A 20,313-nucleotide genomic window follows, 5' to 3' on the forward strand; every position below is an offset into this window, starting at 1 on the left:
ATTGGCCGAGGGAATCGAGCGCTCTGATTGGCCGAGGGAATCGAGCGCTCTGATTGGCCGAGGGAATCGAGCGCTCTGATTGGCCGAGGGAATCGAGCGCTCTGATTGGCCGAGGGAATCGTGCGCTCTGATTGGCCGAGGGAATCGAGCGCTCTGATTGGCCGAGGGAATCGAGCGCTCTGATTGGCCGAGGGAATCGAGCGCTCTGATTGGCCGAGGGAATCGTGCGCTCTGATTGGCCGAGGGAATCGAGCGCTCTGATTGGCCGAGGGAATCGAGCGCTCTGATTGGCCGAGGGAATCGAGCGCTCTGATTGGCCGAGGGAATCGAGCGCTCTGATTGGCCGAGGGAATCGAGCGCTCTGATTGGCCGAGGGAATCGAGCGCTCTGATTGGCCGAGGGAATCGAGCGCTCTGATTGGCCGAGGGAATCGAGCGCTCTGATTGGCCGAGGGAATCGAGCGCTCTGATTGGCCGAGGGAATCGAGCGCTCTGATTGGCCGAGGGAATCGAGCGCTCTGATTGGCCGAGGGAATCGAGCGCTCTGATTGGCCGAGGGAATCGAGCGCTCTGATTGGCCGAGGGAATCGAGCGCTCTGATTGGCCGAGGGAATCGAGCGCTCTGATTGGCCGAGGGAATCGAGCGCTCTGATTGGCCGAGGGAATCGAGCGCTCTGATTGGCCGAGGGAATCGAGCGACCTGATTGGCCAGATTCCCTCGGCCAACCAGATCGCTCGATTCTCCCGGCCAACCAGATCGCTCGATTCTCCCGGCCAATCAGCTCGCTCAATTCTCCCGGCCAATCAGTTCGCTCGAGCGAAACTTTTAAAGAAAAAGATCAAGAAAAATCAGTAGAGTAGCAGATTTACTCGATGAATTTTACAAAATAGTACAAAAAATATAATACAAAAATGTACACTTTGAACATCATAAATTAGAAAAAAAAGTAGAGCTTTGTATCATAATCAGCAATTACATGTGAGAAAAAGCTTGGCACCCGCCCCGAGTCCCAACGTTCTTCCCGATGTCGTGTCACCCGTGGCATCTCGTGACTGATTTCCAGTCCTGGCTCCCTCTGGAGGCCCGCGATTTATTGCTGACGGAACCTTGTCTGATGGAGGAGAAAATGTGTAAATAAATAGTTAAGGGAAAGTACAGGGTTAACGTTGGCAATGGAAAAACAGACCCTGCAGAGCCGGCTCCTGCGTATACTTCTCTTTATGTTGTACTTGAAGAAAGGGATTTTCTTCCTTTTCTGCCCTTGAGCAATTTGTTGTTGAGTAGGCAGCCCCGCATTCATCGGCAGAGCAACCTCGTGTGGTGTCGATACAGCCATCTCCCGCACCTTCGTTTACTGTTTTGACTGCATTGGTTGAGCAAAACGCATTGGCGCGGAGGGGCGGCGTCAGGAAGCGTCGCGCGCGTCTTTTACTGGGATTTTGCCACACCGAGTACTTCTCCAAGACCTTGATAACCTCGCCACCATACTTCTCCCACTTGTCTTCGGTCACGCCGCCGATTTGTAAAAGAACTTCCGAGTCGGAGGACAGCCGCTCTGCGGATGCAAAAATGAAAGAAGACTTATCGCTAAATGAACTCAGTTGACGGTATTCCGAGACAGTCTTCATCTTGAGTATCGCCTTAGAAAGACGAACATCTTACCACCAGTCCTGAGTGTTAAAAGTAAATAAAAAGATTAAGAAAAAAAACAACATTTACCTGGCCAAAATAGAAAAACGTGAATTGTAGTCAGAAAAATATAGCAAGCAAGCAATTACATGTTAAACGAATGAGTTTTCTTCTAAGGTAGACTACAGCCATCCACTCAATTCCAAACACAGACAGACATGTTCTCGCACAACTGCACCATGCTCTGCAGGTTGTCGAAGTGAGTGGCCTTGGTGTTTTTTGTCACCCTCTCGATCCAATGTCGTTAGAAAGAAGCGTAGAGCAACTACGATTTCAGAGCAGAAAAGAATCACGGTGCAAGTATGATTGCATGGCTTTCACATACTGTTGATAATCCTTCTGATGCGGTGCACGTCGGGGTAAGCAGTAGAAGAGAATGCAGTGAAATATCTCCCAGACCCTACCGGCCCTCCCGGACTCTTGGTAGTAGCCTTCCATCGATTTAGGCAGACTCGCGTGGATCACGTAGCGCACGTCGGGCTTGTCGATGCCCATGCCGAAAGCAATGGTGGCGCAAATCACCTGCTCGAGAGGACAGACATCGGTTAAAATGGGAAGGGAAGGCGGTTTGAGGATGGTCTCAGGGTGAACCCACCTGGCAGCCGTCCTGGATGATCCACTTGTGTTCACGCTCGGTGTCGCTCAGGCTTGCGTGATAAGCCAGCGCAGTGAGTCCGGCTCGCTGGAGGCTCATGGCCATGTTGTCGCAGTCGTATCGAACTGCCAACGAGAGGGAAAGAGGTCACGATTGGTCGGTAGCCGCGGTCGCCGACGCCCGTGTTTAAAAGGATGGCTCATTATAGAGGAGGATATCTCCCCACAAAAACTTCAAAGATGAACACTGATCAACCAATGACCTGGATGATGCAAGCTGTCAACACAAAAAACAAAAGCACTCAATAGCTTTCATTACGAGAGCTCCTGTTTTTTTCCCACAGGTGTGCATTTTCTGTCTTTAAATACCACTGTTGAATGTCTTTTATAAAAATGTGTCTTGTTTCACCATCAGGAGCATTTTGATTCTTCTGGATTTCTTGACATTTTAACCAGTGCCTGATCTGCAAAGAAGTTCACAATAAGTCAAAGAGTTGAATTATTAGTTATATTGTCAGTCAGTTAAAGAGTTTACTGAATCCTGTTTTTTTCTTCTTCCTAAAATTTAAAGTGGGGACACCATCCTTGGTGGCAATTATTGATTAGAATTTTAAGCCCACTCTTAGCAGAATTTCACCCCTTACTTTTCCACAAAGGGGCTTTTACAAAAAATAATGAAGGCCTGTTGAAAATTACAAAATTGCCACGTCAACTTTCAAATTAAGCAAATTACACATGTTAAGGCCATAACATTGCAACACGCAAAGTGAAGCAAGGCTACACTAATAACACACGCAAACTGCTGAATATTAGATTTTCCCATGACATTTATTCAAATAAACAATACAGTTTATAATTTGCTAGGATAAAATAAGAAGTCTGAACACATAAGCATTTTGGGACTGACCCCAGGCACCTTAATCCTGAGACTAGGGCCTTTAAATTTTTTTTTAAACAATTTTTTGGGGGTTAAGGATTATTGACACTTGTCAATCCCATAACTTTGATCAGTGCCTGAACATGCGCGTCCTCTGCGCAGAGGGCCGGCATGTTCCACAAACATGAAGGGAGAGCATTTACAAGCGGAGCAGTCCAAAACCTGCAGCACTGGGGCACTGACATTTCATCCTCCCGTACAAATTTTAAAAATCAAAACCAACCTTAAGCGTGACAAATTGCAAACTTGTCCTACATTGGTGGCATGTCTCCATTTTAAACGATGTTCAATCTCCCCCTTCGAGGAGTCACATCCATCCTTTCACGACATTCCGTGTCAGGTACGAGTGGAGCGCGGACAGCAACAAAAGAAAAAAAGAGTGAATGTCACTCAGTTTGGCTCTAAAACAAGTTTTGAGTGAGTTAAGCAGGGCGGCAGTTAGAAGAAGCAATATCAAGCGGACGCGCGTTGACACCTTTTCAAACCTCCAGTTTCTTGACAACATGGTTTTCTAGTAGTGTCCATTCGGAGCTCCTGGTGAGGTCACCTGTGCGCTGCTCTCTATTGCCAACACCTTTAACAATGTTTGGAAAGAATAAATAGGTCAAAACGATGCAAACGCGTGCCACTTGCCCATTGACTTCCATGCATTTGGGCTATTTACAAACTGGGGAAAAAAAACAGGAAAAAAAACAGGCTTGCGTTTCTTTTTGTCATTATCATCTTGTTTTTTATGAAATGTCTTTGCCCCTTTACAATCAGCTCACCACACAAAAGGACCTCGCCAAGACTGCAAACATGGCCGGGACGATTAAAGCTGTGTTTAAAACGTGTTCACACTAATGGGGAAAACGAACAAACAAAAAGATTTAAGAGAAAATTCACAAGTCAAAAAAAAAAAAAAACGGGGGGAAAAGAAGGTAGCTGATGGGAAGTGTTACCAATACAAACCAAAAGAGGATGTACGTATTTAAGATGGACTTTCTGCTGCTAACAATACTGTAGTACACTTGTTTTATTACTCTACCTTTTTATTTAAATATAATTTACTTCCACATTGTTAAAGAAAAGGGATGCAAAAGTGGTAGTTTTGCCAAAAGAGGCAGCAGAAGGCCCGTCCTGCCCTGACCAATTTGCATCAGCGCTCTTATTATGTCAAGATACTCCAGAGTCCAAAGTATTGGGACGTGTCCTCAATCCTCAATGTACTCCCACAAGTCCTTCTCGTAGCCTTCGTGCACGTGCTGGAGTAGAACTCGTCGCCGGCTCTCGCAGTATCTGCCACACGGGAGACGCGCCATAAACCACAGCGCCGTCAAGAGTCCGACCCGTTGAGGTCTCGCTCCGCCGCCCATCTCCGCATACTGACCTGTACTTGTCTTGTACTTTTTGCTTTATGTCCTGCAAGGAATCCTGTGAGATGTCTCGTTCTAGGTAGCCTGACAGCACTTCAGTGGCGTTTTCCAAGTCGGCCTGGTTGTTCTGTAAAAGAGACGGGCAGTTCCGTTTGACTGGAGAAAAAATGCGCTACTGGTGGGGGAAGCTAGATAATTGAAAGCTGAAGCAATGCCTACAGATGGCAGGCCGGACGGACACGAGCGAAGTCGGAAAGCAAAGAGTTCCTTTCCTCTCGCAGGCTAATCGGACATTTCGCGTCTTACCTCAAAAATAATCGACTGGTTGTTCTTCTTGAGGTAGAAGGCAAAGACGTAAGTGAACATGAGCGTGGAGCGGCACTGGCACAACACGTCCACCGCCTTCTTCAGGAATTGCACCTCGATCCAGGACATGTTGTGCTGCTGCATCTCCTCCATCTTCTGCTTGACCTGAGCGTACAGCTTGTGCTCAAAGCGCAGGCTCTGCATGTGGTTCATGTAGCGGTTGCAGTAGAACAGGTACCTCTGCAAGGCCGCCCTCGAGCGCTGCACACAGTAAACATTTGCATCACCAGTTGTCATAGATTCGGAAAGGGAAAACTGGATGGCTCTTGCCACCAAATAAAAGAAGAAAAAAAACTACTACCTCTTGTGCGTCTCTGGCGGCCTTGGCATCGTCTTCATTGTAGCGATTGCAATTGTACCTAAAATGTATCACACAGTGTGTCACATGCCGCCGCTATTGGTAGGGATGGCTAACATTCCAGATCCAGTTTGTAGATTTCCTCTCTCTTAGAATGGCCATAATTGAAGTGTTCGAAACTTAAGGGATCACTACACTTAAAACAAAATTCGAGGAAACTCAAATGTTCAGTGTGGAATTTAACAGTTGAAGTCCCCTCATTCCTCAGTGGAATCATATTCATTCTCACAAATTACAATACAAGGTTTCAAACACTGAAATTCTTTAAATTTTACAACCCTAAAAAAATGCTGGCACTCTATAATGCTACCCAACGGAAAAATTGTTCCACAAGTAGTAATTCAAAAATCAATTTACCAAGCAGAACCATGTGGTTCCCATGGACCCAGGCAGACCCAGCAGAACTCCGCTTTGCAGTTCTGGTTCCGACAAACCATGTGATTGCACCCGCCGTCTTTTTCTATGGTCACATGGCACTTTGGACACTCCTTAAAAAATAGAGGGTAGATTTCAATTTTAGATCACGCTTTGTTCACCTGCAGCACACATTAAAGTCAAAATCTTAACAGGTTTTCTAATTCTAGTGTGTATGAAGAGAGAAAAGGCACCGGGACAGCGCATGTAGTTTATCATGTGGGAGAGTGGAGCGAGGGTTTCTTCTGCTGATTATGCTGACACAAATAGGAATACAACCATCTTATCTCCAACCTGACCCATTTTACTGACCGCCCTCTCAGTTGATCTGTGCTTAGCCTACGAGATTTATAAGTTAGATCTGACTACAGCCGACACCAGCCAACAAGGCAAGGGAAGGGAACAAAACCACAATTATTTGCCATGACAACGATTTTTGGCATTCTTAAGCCCAAAGGTGGCAACCAAACTGGAATACGAGTCCGAATGCAAAGGCAGATTGGGGTTATTTGAGTTTACCTTTGTATTTGCAGCAATCCAGTTTGAAGTTTCACTGTCATCGTCACATTTTTTAATCCACTTTCTTAGCCACTGTAAATGTAAAAAAAAAAATGTGTCAAAACCATTAATGCAACTCTACTCTTCATCAAAAAACTTCATGTGTGGAGCAATAAATATTTGCTCATACTTTACACTTGACCGGATCGTGCCAGTTCTCCCCACAGTTGAAGCTGCAGAGATTGAAAATGTATCAGTGCTACACATTAGACACAGCACACTGTTTTTTTTCCCATGTTTGTCTTTCTCATACCAGAACTGCCGGCCACACTTGCACCTCACTGGTTTGGCATCTGGATACTGGACTTTAACGACGTGATGGCAGTCTGGAGCGGGACACCACTTTAACAGTCGATTGCACTATAAATGACACAAAATACACATGTTATACTTCAAAGTACAGTGGGTCCATTTCAATAAGAATTTGTTCAAATTTTAAACTCATGGTGTTTAACATTTCCCGAGGGAAAAAAATCCACCTTACCTCTACAAAACTATTTGTAATTAAATGCTGGTACTTCAACTTGACTTTTGAATCTGTTATGAGGCGCCTGTAAGAAAAGTCATATGATTTGTTAGTGTTTCATAAAACTAGTAGACTTCATGCAGACAGTGAAACAATTATTCGGGGAGGTTTCTGGAAAGCCAACTGACAGATCATTGCACTCTGCAACAATTTGAAAAAAAAAGTTGTTTGGAGACCAACAGCTTTTTGGGTTGCAATGTTATCAGGTTTGTTTCATATATGATTGTCAACCATCATTTGTATACAAAATAAGAGTACATCTGAAAACAATATTTTTATTCTGTTTTAAGAAAGACAATTTTGCACTGCCAATGGATCAATTAGACCATCATATATCCTGTTAGTAGGAGACATTGCTATGTAGGTTAAGACAATTACTGTCTGCCTTAAGAGTCAGGGTGAGGACTAAATGAGTTACTGACCCAAGGATATAAACAGTGGACTCATGAAATTATATTTCAGAGAGAAATAGAATGTCAGTTTTTGACCATAAAATTGTCCTCCAAACAATAACTACAAAAAAGAATACTTACATGACTGTGTTGTCATCAACCAAAATGTCACAACTATGAGCAGGACATGAAATGGTCTGAGAAGGAAAAACAAAGGGCACGTTGTAATTGATTCAATGCAAACACTGACATTTGCTTTATTTATTTATTTTTAAATATAAAAATAGGTTGTATACCTGCCCCATTCCTTCTTCTATTATTTTAGTCGTTAGGTAATCGCCCCAACATTGCATGCAGAACTTGTGTCCACACTCCAAGCCGGTAAAATACTGTAAAAAAACACAAACGTATTAACCTTCAAAGCCTTGAAAACAGAACCCAGCAAAACACATAAGGTTTGCCCACATTGTATTATGTGATGTATTTGAAGTCCAAGTCAAAATAAATGTCTTCTAAATTTGGCACACAAGAAACAAATGTTAACTCATGGGATAGAATTGCGTATTTAATGCTATTATTTACACTTAAAAACTTGACGAGTAGTATCATTTTGATCACTCACGGAGTTTGGGAAATTCAGATAGCAGATCTGACACGGCATGTCCTGTGCCGATGATCTGGTGTTAATGGGAGGACGGATCCGGGGTTTCTTGCTGGGGTTGATGACGTGACACTCGGAGAAAAGCTTGTCAAGGTTACCATCAAAATACCTGTGTGGAGAAAAATAAGTCAACTTGCTAGGCCAACATGAACATTAAATATTGCCATTACCTCTCCATGAGTTTTTCCTTATCCCAGTTGAAGTGACTAAGGAGAATGCGCGTAATTGTAGCAGGATTCTAGGGAAATCAAGAAAGGAGTGATAATTTCTGATTATTCCCATTGACATTTTTTGGTACTCAGACTGGCATTCAGTACATTTTGGGAATAGCTACAAAAGCATGCCCCAATAATGTCAACATTATGATTAAATTTCATCAATGATTAAAATACCTCAAAACATTTTTCCACACCACCACATGTATTTAACAGATCAGTCTAATAAGGGTCATATTTGAAACGATTTATCCTTGACATTGTTTTACACACCTGACAAAGATTCATGCACTTTGTAGTGATATATTTATTTTATGCACTATGTGCCAAGAACACTGCACAACCATTGGATACCTATGCAATGGAACACGCGTCATTTTGTGTCACATGACATTGCCTTATTAGACCACTGGAAACTTCATTGGATACCTTTCATTAAGCGTCAGATACCGTGGCCCTACGTGTCCCACTTTAAGAGAGTATAATAAACATACATTACACACACACACATACAAAAACAAGTGCAAAACAAGGTTGTGTTGCACAATAAATATATTTTTAAGAATTCTTCTAAATTATCACTAAATGAAATGTGACTTCACTGCTTAGTGATAGACTGGATAGAAAATAAATTAAAATTGTATTTTACGTGGCTCGAGGATACAAGATCAGTGATGACAGAAACGGCAATTAACAGATGAGGAAAAACAATGAGGAAAAAGATTTGTTTTGGCTAACCATCAGTAAATACATTAGTTTTCATCAAATTTGCATAACAATGGAAGATGATCAGGAAAAATGTGCTTGTTCAATTGATCATGTTAGAGTAGGTTGTTTTTTTTAGTATTAGTGGGCCACTGCAAAAATAAAAAGATAACAGCTATTTGTCTCAATTATTAGAAGAGAATGCTTAAAATGAGTCTTTGTTTAGTCAATAGTGTAATACTCATTCATTGCTAGCTTGTATTGTGTTCATATTAAGAGGGAGGGTTTATAACAAACGGATGAAGACATTTAATGTGTTTCAAGCATTGTTTGGTGTTGCCAGGCGCATTTTGTATAAAACCATGGAAGCTTTCACTGTTGTTTTCCCCCAAGTGTAGCATGTCGTACAAGAAAGCAAATGGAGGCCCACAGCACGAAGGTGCCACTGCACTACGTTTCTTCGGGAAACCTTGCCTGTCACAAAATGATCCAAATGATCAATCAACGTGACATTCTGCACTTTAACATTTATTTAAAAAATAAAAAAGATCTAACCTAGGTGTCCTGACCATGTAGTCAACTGACAAACTAATTCGATGACCAAGCTTTTCGACAAGAGTTCAAAATACCATCGAGTCCATTGATTTAACCGATTTTACGATCATGTCTTAAAATTGGGAAGCAAATGGGCGAGGTTGTGCAGTATCTCGCCCTTGAAATGTTTTAATTTGGGGGAAAATAAAAGACACGATACTTCTAAATTTCTAGCGAGCAAGGTGGCTAACAGCAAGCTAGCATTAACTTCTCAATGGGGATTAGACTACTTCCTGAATGGAAATGCAGTTTTGTCGATATTCATTTTTTTACGTGGATTGCCGATTAAAATGAGCTCTTGGGCAATGCGTCCGCTTTTCCCACAATCCGTGCCCTCCCCGGCTAACCTGTCAACTTCCAGCAAGTAAACTACGGCATGAGAGCTAATGCTAAGCTAACAAGCACGGCCTGTTTACGGGTCATCAGGAGCTCCAGATCTCGGTCTTTCTTGACGGTGACACGACAAAAATGCCTACCTGGATGACCTCGTTGACTTCCTTGATGCACTCCACCATGTGTTGGAGGATCTGTTCTGCGGTCAAAACCTCGAAGCGATAGTCCTCCTCCTCCTCCTCGCCGGGGCCTTGGCCGCCTCCGACCGTATCTCCGCACTCGTCCCGCTCCCCGGCGGCCACGACGGGATCGACCAACTCCACCTCGCCGAGCTCCAGGGTCTCGTCCTCGGGCTCCTCTTCGGCGCTCTCATCGCTACATTCCTCCTCTTCGTCGTCGTATTCATAGTTATAACCCTCGTCTGAGTCCATTCCTAGGGGCGCTTATCAACTTGTGACAAACTCACCTAGCGGTCTATATACACAGTGTTGCCGCGGTTGCTCGCGAGGCCAAGTGATCCGAGCTTGTTTTCCAAGCAGCGGCGAAAATAACAACAAAACGTCGCCCCTGTTAAGCCAACAAAGGGACGCGGCGTCACAAATTGACGGCGCGGTGACGTCACACGGGCTGTACAGGAACCCACGAAAAAAAATAGTCGGTTACTAATTAAAGCCTTCCCAAGGTGACGAAACGCTTGCCGTTACGTTACAAATTATTAGACCCGCTCGGACACTAATTTAGAGTCCAATTCAAAAAACACGTCAAGCTTTAGAGATTCTCTCTACTGGGATGAACAGTCATTATTTTAAGAGTTCTGGCTGGAATAAAAAATGTCTGCAGATTTTTAAAAAAATTATTATTTTCTATTTCAAAACGCATATGTGCTGATTTTTTTAAAATTATTATTTTCTATTTCAAAACGCATATGTGCTGACTTACGATGGGGAACAAACCAACGCACTTCCGGTTTTGGGGCTTCTTAAACAAGTGGATTTTTTAAAGTCGAATGGAATAATGTGAAGTATTTGGAATTTCTTAACCATTTCATATTAAGATGGTGACTAGATGGACGTCTATTGAAAAAAATAACATCTTAATTCATTCACTGCCGGATCAGGCCACATGGTATGTATGTGTTGTGGTACTTAATAAAAGAGGGGAATTATTATTGAAAACACCTACTGACTGTATTTTTTTTAAATTATTTATCCATTACTGTTGAGCAAAAACCTGACCCCTTCTAAAATTAATTCCTCAATTAATTCAATGTATTATTCCTTTCTATTCATTTTCCATCCCCCTTATCCTCACAGGACATTTGATTTGTACACGGAAGGGTTAAATGAATTGATTATGAAATGGCTATTATCAAAATAAAATGCATCTGCTCAAAGAGCACATGCAAAAATATTTCTACATTTTTTTCTATATTGAAAACAATGTAAATCTATAATGGCATGGCAGATGATTTATTGCAATGTCTGCCTCATTATTCCGAGGAAGTGAGGTAAATCCAATCTCTAGCTTTCCAGTGTATACTTTAGATTTTCTTCCTTTGTTTCAAGGAAGTTAAATTGTTCAAACTTTGACTGGGAACTCCAGAACACATTTTGTTCTCGAGCTGTTGTGCATTTGCACCTATGTTTGGAGCATGACTTTGTTGCAACAGCCCATCTATTTCAAGGTACTATTGAATGGGCTCAAGTGTTCACTTTTAGGTCGTTGCCCCTAGAACAAATGTGCATGCAATTGATGCAGGACCACAAAAAAGTATGGCGACCACTAAACTGGCTTGCTCATAGAAGAGATTGTGCCTTTAGCACCAGTGTACCACAAGAGGACGCGCAAGTACTATTATTAGTATATCACACTAGGTTCGGCCTGAGCACAAAAGCAGTGAATAAGCAAGTTTAGAAAAAAAAGACCATCATAGGTTCACTACTTATTTATGTGTGCAATTTATGGTTGAACTTTAATCTATTTGTACTTGTATAACGACAATAAAGGCATTCACTTTAATTCAAAATTAGAATGGTATGCACATTTTTTTGTGATGGTCAGTTTACATTTTAGCTTTGTAAACGATGAGTTGTTTATTTCTTGCACATGCTCTTCAAACTAATAAATAAATACCCAGCAGATAAACATCCCGAATGTTTCAAGACACAGGGTATGCAATCTTATAAAGTTAAGGTTATGATATAATTCCAGCCAGGTAAGGTAGAAATAGTCCCGTGTGTTAGATAATGTTCAATCGAGATGTTTTTGCAGACACAACCAACCCCAAAGAGCCAAAGCAGGTGGAGAATCAGCAGGATAGCAGTGTTGCTGAGTCAGTATGTCAGTGCCATTTGCCCCCATTTACATCAAAGTGCCAGGAGATTGGAACCTCTCAATTTTATACTCCAACTGCACTGCGATAATCGAGGGATTAGTCTTTCAAAGGGTTACTGGCAATGTAGAAACTGTTGAGCACATGTTCAAGTATCTGTGAAGAAAAGTAGGACAGAAAATGCTTTTTCACAAAATCCCATTCAATACAAGCATGCAGTATATTTACATATAAAGCTAACCACTGGACTGCAGACAGCTATGATCAAATGCCATAAGGAAAAAAATGTGCATTGATTTGTAATTCACATTTTACATATATGTTGTGACTATGACAAATATTAAGAACAGAGATACTTTAGATTCTATAAAGAGTTGAACTGTTTAAGTGCCTGTTTACTTTATTTTTTGGGTTATTTTTTTTAATTTTGTTTAATTGCGGTGGGTGTAACAACTACACACCGCCAGGTAGCGCCAAAGTTAACTTTACACGCCACGAATAAGACATCTGATCAAAACACGGAAGTAATAAAACTCCTTAGCAACATGAGCTAAGTATAAACTTGATTGAAACAACATGATAACAGTACTATTGTGTTATAATTTTTTTTTAGTTTTCATCGAGTGAATATATTTATTTAAATCGACAATGTTTGGAAAGTCATACCAGCTTCTTCCTCAGAAAGACCCGTCACCAGGAATATATGCATCCTCTAACATTTTTCCACAAGCAGGCTACCACAAAGGACTTTCGTTTGATTACATCCCAAATGTTTCTGAAAACAACTTCAGTGGTATGTGTGCTAAACCAGGGGGGCTCTATACTTAGATCGCACGAAAACAAGATTTTATTCAGTCTGATGGTTCCCCTTAGCAACGCTATTATGAATTTGGCATATCTGCAGAAAATAGTGCACAAATCTGAAGTGGATTCCTCCCATTTCCATATAAAACTGAAAAATAAAAGTGATAATTATATTAAAAATTTGTGTTTTTTCTTGTCCCCCCCCTTTTTTTGTTTGTAGATAGCTCTCAAGGATGGCTTTCATGGCTTTGCAACATAACAGTCACCTTCCTTGTCTACTTAGTCACTTTCACAACCTTTCCAATCACAGGATGGTTTGTATTAAAAGTAAGCCAGTTTTCAGCCTACAGTGGAACTGTTTACCTCCGATAACTTGTGACCATTTTTGAATCATCTTTACAGACCGTACCAAACTACCAGAGGATTGTGGTCTTTCGCTTGGGTCGTATCTGCCCTCCAAAGGGTCCTGGCATTGTCCTTGTGTTGCCCCTTATTGACCAATGGCAGCGGGTAGACCTGCGCACCCGTGCTTTCAATATACCTCCATGCCAGGTTTACTTTCTATTCTAATCTAATCCATTACTGTGTTTTTATACAATGTCATACAATAGTGTTATTATAGTGACAGTGACAGACATCTAATCCATAATCACATTTTAGTGCCAATGAATTTATCTAACAGGGAGCACAAATCTGTCCTGTGCATGCGTTCGTTTTCTCATCACAAAAAGGTACATACCAGAGATGATGGCCTTTTCGCCGTGGGAGCAGATATTCAATTCAGGATTTGGAACCCAGTTCTGTCAGTAGTGTCAGTGCAGGACCTCAATGCTTCAACCAGGATGACAGCACAGAATGCTTTAACTCACAGCCTGGCTAAGAAGACGGTCAAAGAAATCCAAACAGAGAGAGTCAAACTGGGAGAATATCTTTGTGTAAGATCATTTTTAACATACCTGTATGTTCTTCTCAACTGCTTGATGCTCCACTTTAATATTCTACTGTCCACAGGTAGACATAAATGAGATGACTCGGCCTTGGGGTCTAGAAATAGACAGAGTAGAACTCACCCCGGGTTCTATTCTCAGAGCCTCGGAAGAAGGACCTCGAGGGCCTGTAATTGTTCCTTCTTCTGTACCCGGACTGGAGGGGATCGCGGGCCCCCTTCAGCAGTTGGCCATGCACTTTATGAGCCAAACCTTGCCGCCGGAGCAAGGTAAGTCCCCGTGCTCAAAGCAATTTAAGGTGCATGTTGTTTAACACTGTTATATCCCACTGTAGGAAGCAGTGTAACATTTGTAGATGAACAGAGTGGCATCCACGAGGCTGTGGCCACATTCAGTTCTATTGAAGAGCTCCTCCATGCAGTCCAGCCCGTTCTATCTGAAACTTTGGTGAACCATGTCGGCGCCTGCTTCCAGTTTGACGTCAGCTCTGAAGACGGATGGCAAAAGAGTTATTATCTGGATTTAAGTCAAGGTGAACAACACAGAAAATGGTTTCAGTCATATGAAAGAAATCAAAGCTGTACATGCTATCGTCAAGTCTCACTGCGTGTGTTGTCTAGGTCATGGGTCTGCTGGATCTGGATCACTCTGCAGACAGCCAGATGTAACACTGAAAATGTGCGAGGATGACCTTCTGGCCATGTTTCAGGGAAGACTGCAACCATTTTCTGCCTACAGCAGTGGCAGACTCCAAATTCTGGGGGACATTCAGACTGCTATGAAGTTGGAAGAGCTAATAAAGCTGCTGAGAAAATAATTTTATAACCTTTTCTGAAATTGAACTGCAGTTTGTTTTAATTGTGATTGGCTGGAAGCATATCTATTGCTGCCAATGAGTTTATGAATTATTTATTGCAATTCTAACTTGATGGGAACTCAAGTTTTTCCATTGTACGCACTGACATCTTGCTATAAATGAGTTTATTGTAAACCTGATTTATTTTTTCCATTAACCGAACTGCTTGTTAAAAGGTGTAGGCGAGGATGCAATAGTAATGCAGTGTATCGTTGTATATTAACTTATTTAAAAACAATGCAGCAAACTTTAATGCAGATTTCCAGCTACAGTGCATCATCAGTCGATGATGCAACTTTGGGAAGCCTTGATAGAAAGTGGGTGGGGAGAACTACTTAAACCAGCCTACAATTTTTCAACATACTGCTTTTGACAAAGCGGCAAGAACAGTTAAGTTTCAGGAATGGCCAGGGTGAGTTTGTGGCGTGAGATCCCTGTGTTTCCTGCTAGATACCTGGATGAGCTGATGGCATTGGGCGCTCGCAGAAGGTGCAGCAGCAGCAGCGTGCCAATGGTGAGGCAGGGACTCAGTCAAAGCGGTAACATCATCAAACCCTACAACGAGATTCCCGGGTTATGGAAAAACAGCATTGCCAACCTGTACAATTTCTGGAAGATGGATGGCTTCAAAAACATTCACCGGATTATGCTGCAGAATTTTAACACATTTGGACCCATTTACAGGTACCAAGAATAGAAAAAAGAGGAAACAAATGATTTCAGTAGTATACAGCAAGAATTCAGATTACTCCAAGATCCAAAGTTGACTAAAATGCCCTTGAGCAAGGTGTTAAATAGTGTTTCTTGACTGCTTCAAAAGTCTTTATTGTTTTCCATTTTATCCATTTATTTTCTCATGCAACTCTTTTTCCCTCATTGACAGAGAAAAAGTAGGATATTATGAAAGTGTTAATATCATCAACCCAGAGGATGCCGCCATTCTGTTCAAAGCTGAGGGTTCTTATCCCAAAAGACTAAAAGTGGAAGCATGGACCTCATATAGAGACTACAGGAATCGTAAATATGGAGTTTTGCTGAAGTAAATTTTTTTCTTCCTTAAATCTTTGCATTTAGCTATTAGTGGTTGGGAGAGTAGTAATGTTAATTCTGATGCTTTCACCATCAGAGACGGAACAGAGTGGAGGTCAAACCGGGTCATCCTCAACAAGGAAGTTATTTCTCCAAAGATGATGGGTAACTTTGTGCCCTTGCTGGAAGAAGTGGGTCATGATTTTGTGGCCAGAGTCCACAAGAAGATAGAACGAAGCGGAAAAAACAAGTGGACAACAGATCTCTCCCAAGAGCTCTTCAAATACGCATTAGAGTGTGAGATTTGCACCTTCATATCAAATAAAATGGAGTCTGTAACTACAATTGTGACTATTCTTTTTGTTTTGTTATCCCCAGCGGTGAGCACAGTGCTATATGGCGAGCGTCTGGGTCTTATGCTAGATTACATTGACCCAGACGTTCAACATTTCATTGACTGCATCACCCTGATGTTTAAGACCACGTCACCCATGTTATACATCCCTCCCGCTCTCCTCAGAAGAATTGGAGCTAAAGTGTGGCGGGACCACGTCGACGCCTGGGATGGAATATTTAACCAAGGTATGCGACTCTTAGACGGGTTATCATAACTTGATTGTATCTTTGGATTCAATTATGATCGCATTAGGAAACAAGAAAGACATTGAAAATGCTTTTCCTCCTCAGCTGACCGTTGCATACAGAACATCTACAAACAGTTACGACAGGACAGCAGTCACAGCACAAAATATCCAGGGGTTTTGGCCAGCCTGCTCATGCTGGACAAGATGTCCATCGAAGACATCAAGGCCAGTGTCACTGAGCTAATGGCTGGAGGGGTTGATACGGTAATCAAAAATCAAAATTAGATGCTTTTTAAAGGAGATTTCTACACTGTTGATGTTGTCAACCTTCATGTGTGCTCACTAGACCTCTATCACGTTGTTGTGGACGTTATATGAGCTGGCCAGACATCCGAGCCTTCAGGAGGAACTCAGGGCTGAGGTGGTATCTGCTAGGGCACAAACCCAGGGGAATATGGTGGAAATGTTGAAGAAGATTCCTTTGGTTAAAGGAGCACTGAAGGAAACACTAAGGTATCTCAAATATTTGGCAATGCAGTGTCATAAATAGAATAAACAACTTTCCTGTTATCTTCAAGGTTGCATCCAGTTGCAGTGAGTTTGCAAAGATACACAGCAGAGGACATCATCATTCAGAATTATCACATTCCAGCCGGGGTAACTTTATGATAGATGACATCTATTTGAAAAGATTTCTTTAAAAAAAAACTTTTACCTCATTTTACCACATTTTTGTATTGTATGATATTCTTATGTCATTTATTTAGAAACTGGTGCAGTTGGGGCTTTACGCAATGGGGAGAGACCCTAAGGTCTTTTCTCATCCGGAACAATATCAACCGTCTCGCTGGCTCAGGACTGAGAACCAATACTTTCGAAGCCTGAGCTTTGGTTTCGGCCCACGCCAATGTATTGGGCGCAGAATTGCTGAGACTGAGATGCAGATATTCCTCATCCATGTGAGCACCCATTTAGTATTGGAATATTCTCTGATGGGATTAGAGCCTGTGTATATATACATTGTTGTTTTCCTCCTCTCTCTACAGATGCTTGAGAACTTCCGGGTGGAGAAACAGCGATACGTGAATGTGCAGAGTACTTTTGAGCTCATACTTGTTCCAGACAAGCCTATAGTATTAACTTTAAAGCCCTTGCAAAATAGTTGATAACATGACGTCCCACAAAACAAAGTCACATTTGTCAATATTTAGCTCTTAACATCTAAAAATGCATTCATAAATGATCTATAGATTTTCTTAAAGGTAGAAAATTTCATTTGTGGTTTATTCAACAAACTACAGATATGTTTGAGTACAATATAACAGTGGGCGAAACAAGTCTACATGCGTTTAAATTTATGTGTGTACAGCAAATGTATTTTATCAAATCAAGACCAAATAAAATACTGTCAAGGATGCACAAGTTATTTTCATATTGTGTCCCAGTCACAATAGTCAGATTTAGTCTGCAATTTATTCAAGTGTTAATTTTTCCATTCGCCCTGCAGGCCAATAAGATATCTTGTAGAATAATTCAACATTTGATGTAGGTGCTCAATCTAACTTTGTTATCAACTTGTTTCTCTGCCTTAATGCCAGAAAATGAATGTTCAAGCACATCCTTTCAGTGAAGGTCAAATGTTGTCATTGAGGAGATAAGGGATGCTGTGCCAAAAGAGCCTATCAGTGGGTTCATGACCAAAATGAGCTGCTCTGCTTTATCCCACACACAGACTCTCACAAGGATGAACAAACGAAACTACAAACTAACTATAATATCACTATTCCCTTTCTACACTCACAATGATGAACAAATACCACTCCAAACTGACTACTACATCATTACGAGTGACATATATGCCACTCTATTGTGCCAACAAACCCCCCAAAAATGTTCCACTTAAATTAAAGAATAACAAATCCGGCATAGTTTCTATATTTTCGATAAATATATTTAATTTTGTTACCACTAGATGTCTCTTCAGCCCCATCTAAAAATCCACATAGACATGGAGATACACTATACATATTTTAATGTGGCTCCCTGTTAAAAAGCAACAGATTTTTTTTCAGCTACTAATGCATTTTCAAAGGTTATTTTACAAAATTATGAAAAAATGAATCATGAAAAAATATATATATTCTGAGTTTTCAGGCTTTTTGGCAGTTTTAATAATACACACTGTCATTTGCCTGCTTTTAAATTCCTATACATCCCTGTGGAAATAAGCAATGCTTGTTCCCAGTGATAGAGCCTTGTTATCAAGACATTGTCCTGTGTCAGACAAGAAGTCCATGGTCATTGTGTTCTACTCTATCAGATGAGAGACAATTCAGGTGAAAAGATAGTATTGATTGTTGAGGGACACCAGGGATCCAGATGCATGATATGGGGGTTAGGTGACAATTATGAAGATGGTGGGGTTGTGACTCTCACGGGACAAGATGGTGAAATTGAGCATCTATTTGAAAGGGCAATGGGTGACGGGACAATCATGAGTGTCGATGGAATCGGGGAGCAACCCGTGACAAAGTCCCTTTACATAGAGGAAATGTGTGTAGGCAAAGGGAATTACATTAAATTATTTTAGTATGCCTATTTCCTTTTCACACTTGAACAAAAAACCCTATTTCTGTGAAACTACAAAAAAACATTTACCTTTCAAAAAAAGAATGCACGTAATGCACAAATAGAGAGCAGATCCTCAACTAGTTTGTTCAGCTTGAGTGCAATCAGTGTGAAAAATGCTAATTTAATCTTTGGAGCCATTCTGCATGCTGCTTTGCAAGCATCTGTCACCTCGTAATTCATTTCTTTCCTTGTAAGGCTGTTCACTAAGAAAACATGACTGAATATTATGTTCCTACAATCTTAGCTGCTACACGCGGTCCAATATTTTGAGTCGCTTTCTCACCAGTCATTTTTAAATATATGTCTGTATTACAGTTGCAATTTCTCTTGATTTATGTGGAAAAAAACAACTGTCACATCACTATGCACATCATTTCTATAGCAAAAAAGCTCTTAGCAAATGACCTTGGCGTCTGTCAAAGGTCAACTTTGTATACATTTTATGCTTTCATAGAAAAATAAAACAATTGGTACAATTCAGACGTACTAAAAAGGCTGTTGCACAAGCACACCTACGCAGATCAGCATAAAGATTGGAGTGTTTTCAGGCCTACAAATGGGAACACAATCAGTACCACAACAAATACGAAAGCCTTGTCATTTTTGGTTTCATAGTGACCACTTGACAAACACATCAAATATAACAGCATTGTGTATACGGCAGGATTTCAGCATCAATTTTACGCTGGCAAGAAGCCGAAGCAAAACAGCAAAGCGTTAGAAAAATAAACTCACATTTGCATTTGCAAGCAGCACTTTCAGAACAAATATATGGGACATGGCTCAGAGAATATACAATCCCCCCAAGATCTCAGTGGAGCGCTGATGGGAATTGCCTAATGACTTCTGGTTAATGTGCTGATCAGCACCTGTGGCTCTGTCTCCATGGAGATTTTCCCAGTTCCATTCGCATCAACATGAGGCTGCAACGAGACCCCAATTGCTTGAAACCAATAAGGTCATTTGAAAATACAGAAGCATAATCAGTATTCTGTCAACGTAGCCTGATAATTTCACATAAGCTTAGGCTCATGTGTATTTTGAAAGCGAACTAGCGTCAGGCTGAATCAATGATAGACCTTCATGGGTGTCTCATTAACAGGGCTGACTAGGGACACTTATTGATGGTGAAACAATGAGTTGGGAGCAGAGAGATTCATCATCAATATAAACGCTTCAACAGTATTCTTGAACAAAGCACAGTCAAATAGAAAATGAATGAAAATGACTTGCAGGGTATAGGCTTGGGTAGCTTTTCCTATAGATAGTATTTTGTTCTAAAAAAGTGTTCAGGCTTGAAACAAATGTTGTCATAACTGACTGCTTTAATTAAGGATCAATAATTCAAAGCGTGCTCGCAGCTATGTGCTTTATGCGAAAATTTCCAATCTTCGCCAATGAGAAAAATCATGCAAAGTGGAAAAACACTCTAG

The 20,313-nt window shown here is 41.3% G+C and overlaps 4 protein-coding genes across 5 annotated transcripts; 2 read left to right on the plus strand and 2 right to left on the minus strand.

Moving 5' to 3' along the window:
* Positions 1-854: 854 nt before the first annotated feature.
* On the minus strand, positions 855-2,950 carry LOC144184627 (recQ-like DNA helicase BLM). The gene is made up of 4 exons (XM_077710416.1): positions 2,285-2,950; positions 2,015-2,211; positions 1,187-1,555; positions 855-1,111 (listed from the first exon to the last, which is right to left on the minus strand). Exons 1-3 carry the CDS (start codon positions 2,387-2,389, stop codon positions 1,429-1,431), a joined length of 429 nt encoding a protein of 142 aa, XP_077566542.1. The 5' UTR covers positions 2,390-2,950; the 3' UTR covers positions 855-1,111; positions 1,187-1,428.
* Positions 2,951-3,092: 142 nt separating this feature from the next.
* LOC144184611 (E3 ubiquitin-protein ligase arih1) lies at positions 3,093-10,340 on the minus strand. The gene is made up of 14 exons (XM_077710415.1): positions 9,841-10,340; positions 8,021-8,088; positions 7,812-7,959; positions 7,486-7,578; positions 7,331-7,386; positions 6,756-6,822; positions 6,525-6,631; positions 6,402-6,444; positions 6,233-6,304; positions 5,657-5,787; positions 5,243-5,300; positions 4,882-5,142; positions 4,590-4,702; positions 3,093-4,498 (listed from the first exon to the last, which is right to left on the minus strand). The coding sequence occupies exons 1-14, from the start codon at positions 10,126-10,128 to the stop codon at positions 4,414-4,416; spliced, it is 1,590 nt and encodes a 529-aa protein (XP_077566541.1). The 5' UTR covers positions 10,129-10,340; the 3' UTR covers positions 3,093-4,413.
* A 2,195-nt stretch (positions 10,341-12,535) lies between these two features.
* Positions 12,536-14,756, plus strand: LOC144184286 (stomatin-like protein 1). The gene is made up of 7 exons (XM_077710395.1): positions 12,536-12,822; positions 13,054-13,160; positions 13,236-13,385; positions 13,565-13,768; positions 13,845-14,049; positions 14,115-14,312; positions 14,401-14,756. The coding sequence occupies exons 1-7, from the start codon at positions 12,678-12,680 to the stop codon at positions 14,595-14,597; spliced, it is 1,206 nt and encodes a 401-aa protein (XP_077566521.1). The 5' UTR covers positions 12,536-12,677; the 3' UTR covers positions 14,598-14,756.
* A 239-nt stretch (positions 14,757-14,995) lies between these two features.
* Positions 14,996-17,675, plus strand: LOC144193261 (cholesterol side-chain cleavage enzyme, mitochondrial-like). Of its 2 annotated transcripts, XM_077712047.1 has the most exons (9): positions 14,996-15,320; positions 15,520-15,675; positions 15,763-15,962; positions 16,044-16,247; positions 16,353-16,513; positions 16,596-16,762; positions 16,828-16,906; positions 17,017-17,208; positions 17,296-17,675. In XM_077712047.1, the coding sequence occupies exons 1-9, from the start codon at positions 15,040-15,042 to the stop codon at positions 17,413-17,415; spliced, it is 1,560 nt and encodes a 519-aa protein (XP_077568173.1). In that variant the 5' UTR covers positions 14,996-15,039; the 3' UTR covers positions 17,416-17,675. The 2 variants fall into 2 exon arrangements, with proteins under 2 accessions (XP_077568173.1, XP_077568172.1); XM_077712046.1 differs by having other exon boundaries at positions 15,763-16,247.
* The last annotated feature ends 2,638 nt before the right edge of the window (positions 17,676-20,313 follow it).

The sequence above is a fragment of the Stigmatopora nigra genome, chromosome 2, assembly GCF_051989575.1.
Source record: "Stigmatopora nigra isolate UIUO_SnigA chromosome 2, RoL_Snig_1.1, whole genome shotgun sequence".
Classification (NCBI taxonomy): Eukaryota; Metazoa; Chordata; class Actinopteri; order Syngnathiformes; family Syngnathidae; genus Stigmatopora; species Stigmatopora nigra.